Source organism: Camelus ferus, chromosome 6 (assembly GCF_009834535.1).
Source record: "Camelus ferus isolate YT-003-E chromosome 6, BCGSAC_Cfer_1.0, whole genome shotgun sequence".
NCBI classification, from domain to species: domain Eukaryota; kingdom Metazoa; phylum Chordata; class Mammalia; order Artiodactyla; family Camelidae; genus Camelus; species Camelus ferus.
In genome coordinates this window covers 29303293-29310204 of record NC_045701.1, presented here as the reverse complement: position 1 = coordinate 29310204, position 6912 = coordinate 29303293, and the positions used below count along the sequence as shown (strand labels likewise).

The window sequence follows — 6912 nt, the reverse complement described above, 5'->3', positions numbered from 1 at the left end:
TTGTCCTACTTTGATTTGATTATACACAGTAAAGTTGAATTCAGTCTGTCTTTCACTTAAGAGGGAAAGACATTCACTTCTGAAAATAGAAAAGGAGTTATATATGAAGTATTTATAACCAAAGATTATAGTTATCTTGAGCCTCAATTCCTAAGGAATAATATTTATATGAAGTAATTATTACAAATACAAAACTGGACATACTTCTTTAAGGCCTTCAGAACAGGGAGAATTCTCTCTTTTTACAGAAGCCTGTCTCACAGACAGGAATTCCTATCAGTACCTAATAGGGGTTCTCTAAGGGAGGATTGAACGGTATCTTTGTATTGTATGCTGCAGCTCGCCCACATTCTACTCCTCCTTTGAGTCTCTGCCGGGTCTGTGGGAAAAGGGAAAATTTTTTCGATAGCACCTACAGAGACTCTTTGAGAATATACAAGTATGAGGTCACACCTCTCTGGGTAGAAGCCACAGGAGCTGTTCTTGGGATACAAAGAACTGGGAAACACAAGGATTTTTCTTTGTGACTAACAGTATGCTACTCAAACCCATTAAATTTTTATTCCTCTTTTCTTCCTATATCTTCCTCTTCATTTTTCTTCAGCTACTTAGGTCTCTGGGCTAGGACAAGATTATTTTCCCTTTCCCTCTCCTTTCTCTTTATCCACACCCCAGTATTCCTTTGTCTTTCCCCACTCCCCTGCATTGCAGCTCTGTCCCCTTCTAACTTCCCTTACTGCTGCCCCTTTAAAAATGTTCTCTTATAGTTATTATAGATTTCTCCCCTACACAGGTTTCATGTTTTGAGAAGCTGGTTGTTTTGTCACAGGAGCTCTGCTGTGGGGTGTGAGCGAGAGGAGAATAATCAAATGGCAAGGGAAGGGAGGGTCACTTACAGAAGAGGCTCTCACTTTTTCAGCTGTGACCCACAGTAAGGAATAGTGTATACATTGCAGTAATATCACACCTCATCCCCATGAGAAACTTAAACAAAATTTTACATAACTATATTTATTTTTGGAAAAAAGTTTTCTTTATTATTCTCTTCAATTAAAATCTTCTGTTTACAGCTGACTTTGTGAGCTACACCATCGTGCTAGAAAATTACAGAGGATGGTTAGTAACATTTAGAGCTTCTAGTTCAGAGCAGAGGGAATATCCCAAGATACATTCGCTATGTCATTGTAACAGTGAATTTCAAATTCTAGTCTTGCTTTAGTAAAATATTTGCTAGTAAAAAATGTCTAAGTTTCTTTAAATAAATCCATCAAATCTGAGCTAGGCAAATATTGCCAAATGTTTTTTATACACATCATTGTTTTGTTTCACATTCATTGCTTGAAATTTTAATATCTAGCTGTATAGCCTCATAAGCCATTCCACTAATCAAGTCAGTTGCTTTTAAAAGTGTTGAAACATATAAATAGAACAATGAGTTCATATGTGTAAAATTTCATACTTCATTCGCTGTAAAATATATCTCTGGTTAGATGCAACTCAATGTAGATATCATGGTAAGGATAAGACGTTCTATAAATCTGCAAATGACTGGGCTGGCAGACATGTTTAGGGTGTGTTATTCAGAGTTTGATCAGAAAAGTAGAACCACTGTGAGTGATTTAGAATAAAGGAGTTACTGTAGGGGATAGACATTAAGCAGTATAAGTCTATTGCCACTGAAGCTCATGCTGAGTCTGAAGCCTGGAAGGGAAACCAGCTGTCTGGAAGGGAAAATGGGCAGGAAGCGAAGGAGACCAAGGATAACCTAGAACTGTGTGTCTGTCTCTCACTGCTTCCAGTTTTGATGATGCAGGTGACCTGAATAAGCTGATGCTCTTCATCATGAAGATGCACTTGCGCCTGGCCCAGGACTTGGAGGCGCTGAGGTGGAAACCCAGTAGGAGCCAGAGGAGCTGCAGGCCCAAGGTGTTGTCCCACAGCAGCAAGGTGAGCCAGCAGCAGGCCTGAGCTGTAACGCACTCGCCCTGTTCTGGTCTTCAGAACCAAAATGGCTACTGCTTCACTTCCTTGTTCCAAACCTCACACAAACTTTAACTGTGGTGAAGCCTAATATGGAAACATACATGGAAGGGATTCTGGAAACATAGTTCTGGTTTAGCTAAGTTGACACAGTGTGAAGCCATGAGAGGAGACAGGAAGGCAAATCCACTGTGAAATGTGCACCTATTCATGCTGGGATAAATCACTGCCTCTTCCATGATAAGAGAGGTCCAGTGTAATCAATGTGCCACTAGGTAGCTAGCTAATTTCCCCAAGGAACAGTGCCAAATTTGTTTCATCCCCTGGGAGGTTGGGACTTGGTGATGGCAGTACACAGATCAGCTTGGTGGAGAGGGAGTCCGTGGTATTGAGCCAATAGCTTCCACCCCTGTCACCACGGTCACTTTGCACATGTGCCCCCTGATCAAGCCCTGGACTGATTATGGTCAGGAGCTGACTGAGATCCAGTAAATGCGTATCTAGTCCACCTGATTATTAAGAGTCTTTTCTAAAATGATTGCCCTTTGATGAACATTTACAAGAAATATCTTCATCAAGTACAAGATTTAATTAACCAATCAAGTAAGCTATTAACACCACTCCAGGTACGCACAGTAACACATTAATATCTAAGGTATCAGGTAAATACATGTATGTCAATAAATTCTGCCTGACTTAGTCTAATAGTTTGTCTTTTTTGGTGTAATATCCTTAGAATTCACACAAACACTTGTTCCCTAGACTCTGGCCCATATTGCCAAGATCCTACAATTCTTTTAGTATAAAACTGTATTTATTACAGCAGTGTTTGTACTTCTCTGTCCAGATTAGGTTGGGACCTAATGCTCTTTAGGGTCCTAGAGCTGCTCCAGATAAAGCCAAAAATGTTTTTACCCAAGGAAAGGCTGGTTCATTCAGACTTGGAAAAAGGTGCTGCTCCACCACCAGGAAGGGTAAGGTGTTGGGAGACCAATGAACTGTGACGTTTAGTTGTATGTGGATGCTAGTGCCTTGCCTTTCACTTGAACTTCATTTTATGCAAATGCAACTGATGATTTGAGTAATCAGAGTAACTGTGAGCCATATATGATCAAAGTTTAATGTCTCCCAGACAAGGAATATATAGAGGTAACCCTCAATATGTAAGCCAAACATCACCAGAATCCCATTTTGAGGCATCGTTTCCTGGGACTTCTCTTTGTACAAATACTTATGTTAGGGTCCCACCAGAAAAAAATGTCACATTGAAATGCTATAAATGAGGAAAATCTGAGATACATAGGGATATGCCGTATTGGATGAACCAACAAGGAAGGGTAACGTATCCAGGGCTAGTAACAACAGGCATTACTGTCCCTCAGGCTGAGGGGCGATGGGCGGGAACACCACCATAACCCAGAGAAAGCAGCAGCAGCAACAGGAGAGCACCAGCTACAAGAGCTGAGGGTTTCGCTGGAGGAATGCTGTACTCGCCAAGACAAAGCTCAGAAGGAAGGAAGCTGAAGGAATTAATAGCCTGATTTCACTTTCTTCTTGTCCTCCAAATCTCTGCCATGGCTTCAATAGCTACACCCAAGTAGAAGTCAGCGGGCAAGAGCTACTGGTTGTTCAACCCATAAAGTTCAGTGTTACAGGGCACAGAGCAGAGTGGACAAGATGAAAACTGGATATGAAAAGGCAGTTAAAGAGTAGCCATGAGAACAGTTCAACATTGTCTTATTAATGGACATTTGAGTTTTTTCAAGTGTTTACTTCTACAAGGTAATAACAAATATGTTTACATGTGTTCTTACACACGTGTTCAAGTGCTTCCAAAGTCTATATAATGAGAAGTGGAGTTTCTCCGAAATGGTGTACACGTAGTTTCATATTTAATATGTACTATTAAATAGTCTCATGATCACATGGTAGTCCCACGACCACAGCAGTTTGGTTGGTTAACAGAAGGAATTCATTCAGTTATTTAGGTCATATGAGATACTTACCAATTAGGGCAAAGGGTAAATTACATTACTAAATGGACTTAGCATACTGATTCCTTCCTTTCTGCTGGGCTGGTGATCAGTAAGGACTGTGGCTCCAGATCGGAGGAGCACTAGGTGGCGTCATTCTGGGGCTTGGACTCCTTATGGCCCCAGGAGTGCCTGCCTCAGCAACGTCTGATCACTTGGTAATCTCTCTCAGGGTGGAAGGGACCTGTTCTCCATCAGATGAGAGATGATGGAGAATTTGAGTTGTTATTTGCCTTGTTTTTTCAACCTGTTTGTTTCCATTTTTTTTTCAATATATTTGTCTTATTTCCATTGGAAGTAGAATAGAAATTCAATTAGAGATTCAGTGTGAGATTTTCTGTATCCATCTATATACTTTTAATTTCTTGGTATATGTAAGCCTTGATCTATAGCTGAAATTCTAAAACTGAGCCTCGTAGTTTCATGTGTGACTGTTTATGTAATTGAGTTTTTTCCCTCATTATATGAGTGTAAGGCATTTTCCTACTTCAAGGATATATTAACAAATTAAATAAAGCCTCTTGGAGGAATTCTGTTAATGTCGCTCTATGGAGATTAAGTTCTGACTAATATTCCCCTAAACGTTTTGGGGAAAAAACAGAATTTCTACTGTTTTATATATGCCATCTTTTCCAGAAAAAAAAATTCTCATAGAAATTGACTCAGAGCATTTTTATATGAGAATCCAAATTCAGATTATCAAAATTAATTCTTATACACTAAGATGGGTTTGATAACATTTTTTATAAAATAGCTATAGGTCTTCTTCCTGATCTTGCCGAAGTGGAGTATAAAGTAAGCATTTAAAATTATGTAAAATATAAAATTACTTGTTAATCAATTAGAATTATAATTCTGACTGTTTTGTAGTGAGTCCACTGAAATATAACCTCTAAGATAAATATTATATGATATCACTTGTATGTGAAATATAAAAAAAATTACACAAATGAACTTATTTATAAAACAGAAATAGACTTATAGACATAGAAAACAAATTTATGGTTCCCAAAGGAGAAAGGTGGGAAACAGAGGTAATACGTTAGGAGTTTGGGATTAACATGTACACACTACTCTATATAAAACAGATAAACAACAAGGGCCTACTGTATGGCACAGAGAACTACATTGAGTATTTTTAATAAACTATAATGGGAAAGAATCTGAAAGAGAATATATACATATATATGTGTACCATATACACATGCATTCATTCTGTTCTTGACTAAAAATAGTAAATGTTATTCTTTACCATTTGTGTAATATTCCTAGTTTATTACTAGTGTAGAATTCTAGAGATTCTTTCCCTCACAAGAATAACTTTTTGTGCCTTATGGTGACTTTACATACTTTGTTAAGTTAAAAATATAGTTAATTGCCTATGAAAGACCTAAAGTACCTTCTTCTATTTATTTTAAATATATTTTCACTCTTATAATGGATAGCTATCCTACAATCATTTTTGTTTTCAGATACCAATGCTATGCTACTGTTGTGGGTTGATTTGTGTCCACCAAACAGACATGATGAAATCCTAAGCCTCAATATCTGTGAATGTGACCATATTTGGAAATAGGGTGTTTGAAGATGTTGTCAAGTTAAGATGAATTTATCCTGAGTTAGGATAGATTGGGAAATACTTCTCCCTGTTCTGAAGGCATTAAAGAAATCATACCTCTTATATATTTATAAGAATTACTTCTTATAAATATTATTCCTTAGGAATTGAGCCTCAAGATTTCTATAAAGTATGATTATAAATACTTTATAGGTAAGTCTCTCTTTTAAAAAGTAAATGTTCTTAAGTGAAAGACAAAATGGATTCAGTTTCTTTGTGTAATCAAATCAAGGGAGGACAAACAAGAGCTCTTCTCTGAATTTTACCAGTCAACAGTAAGCATCAGTAATCAATAAAAGCTCTTACAATACAATCATCACTTACAAGATCTTTCAGTAACTCAGTAACTGTCTGCATACCCTCTTCATTGCCACCTTCATGTCTTGGTTCCTGAATGTGTAAATAACAGGATTCAGGAAAGGAGTGAGAACTGCATCAAAAATGACCAGAAATTTATCCAGGTGTGTGGAGGGAAATGGCCATATATAGAAAAATATCAAAGGGCCAAAGAACAAGACTACCACTGTGATGTGAGCTGAAAGTGTGGACAGAGCCTTGGATGAACCTGATGAAGAGTGTTTCTGAACAGTGAGAATGATGACGATGTAGGAAACGATCAGAATGAAGAAGGAGCCAACAGAGATGAATCCACTGTTGGCTGTGACCATGAACTCTAGTTGGTAGGTGTCTATGCAGGCAAGTTTGATGAACCGAGGAAGGTCACAGTAGAAGCTGTCCAACACATTAGGACCACAGAAGGGTAAGTTTACCACAAAAGCCAGCTGAACCATGGAATGGATAAGGCCAATCATCCAGGCAGCCACTAAAAAGGAGATGCACATTCTTGGGCTCAAAATGGTCAGATAATGGAGAGGCTTGCATATGGCAACATATCTGTCAAAGGCCATGGCGATGAGTAGCACCATCTCCACACCACCAATGACGTGGATGAAGAAGATTTGAGTAATGCAGCCACTGAAGGAGATGACTTTACGCTTTCTGAAAAGGTCATAAATCATCTTGGGAGAAGTGACAGAAGAAACTCCCAGGTCAGTGAAGGAGAGGTTGGCCAACAGAAAGTACATGGGGGAGTGTAAGCGAGGGTCAGAAGTCACAGTGAGAATAATGAGGGAGTTTCCCATCATGCTTGCCACGTAAAATGTGGAGGAGAACACAAAGAGGAGAAGTTGTATTTCCCAGGAATCGGTGAGTCCCAGGAATACAAACTCTGACACCACAGAGTGATTTGCTTCATACATTGGTTTTGTAAGCATTGCTACC

General features: G+C 38.6%; 1 protein-coding gene across 1 annotated transcript; it reads right to left on the bottom strand.

The window, feature by feature from the left end:
* Positions 1-5963: 5963 nt before the first annotated feature.
* Positions 5964-6912, bottom strand: LOC102518555 (olfactory receptor 4F3/4F16/4F29-like). Its single transcript, XM_032482914.1, has one exon. It carries the CDS (start codon positions 6903-6905, stop codon positions 5964-5966), a length of 942 nt encoding a protein of 313 aa, XP_032338805.1. The 5' UTR covers positions 6906-6912.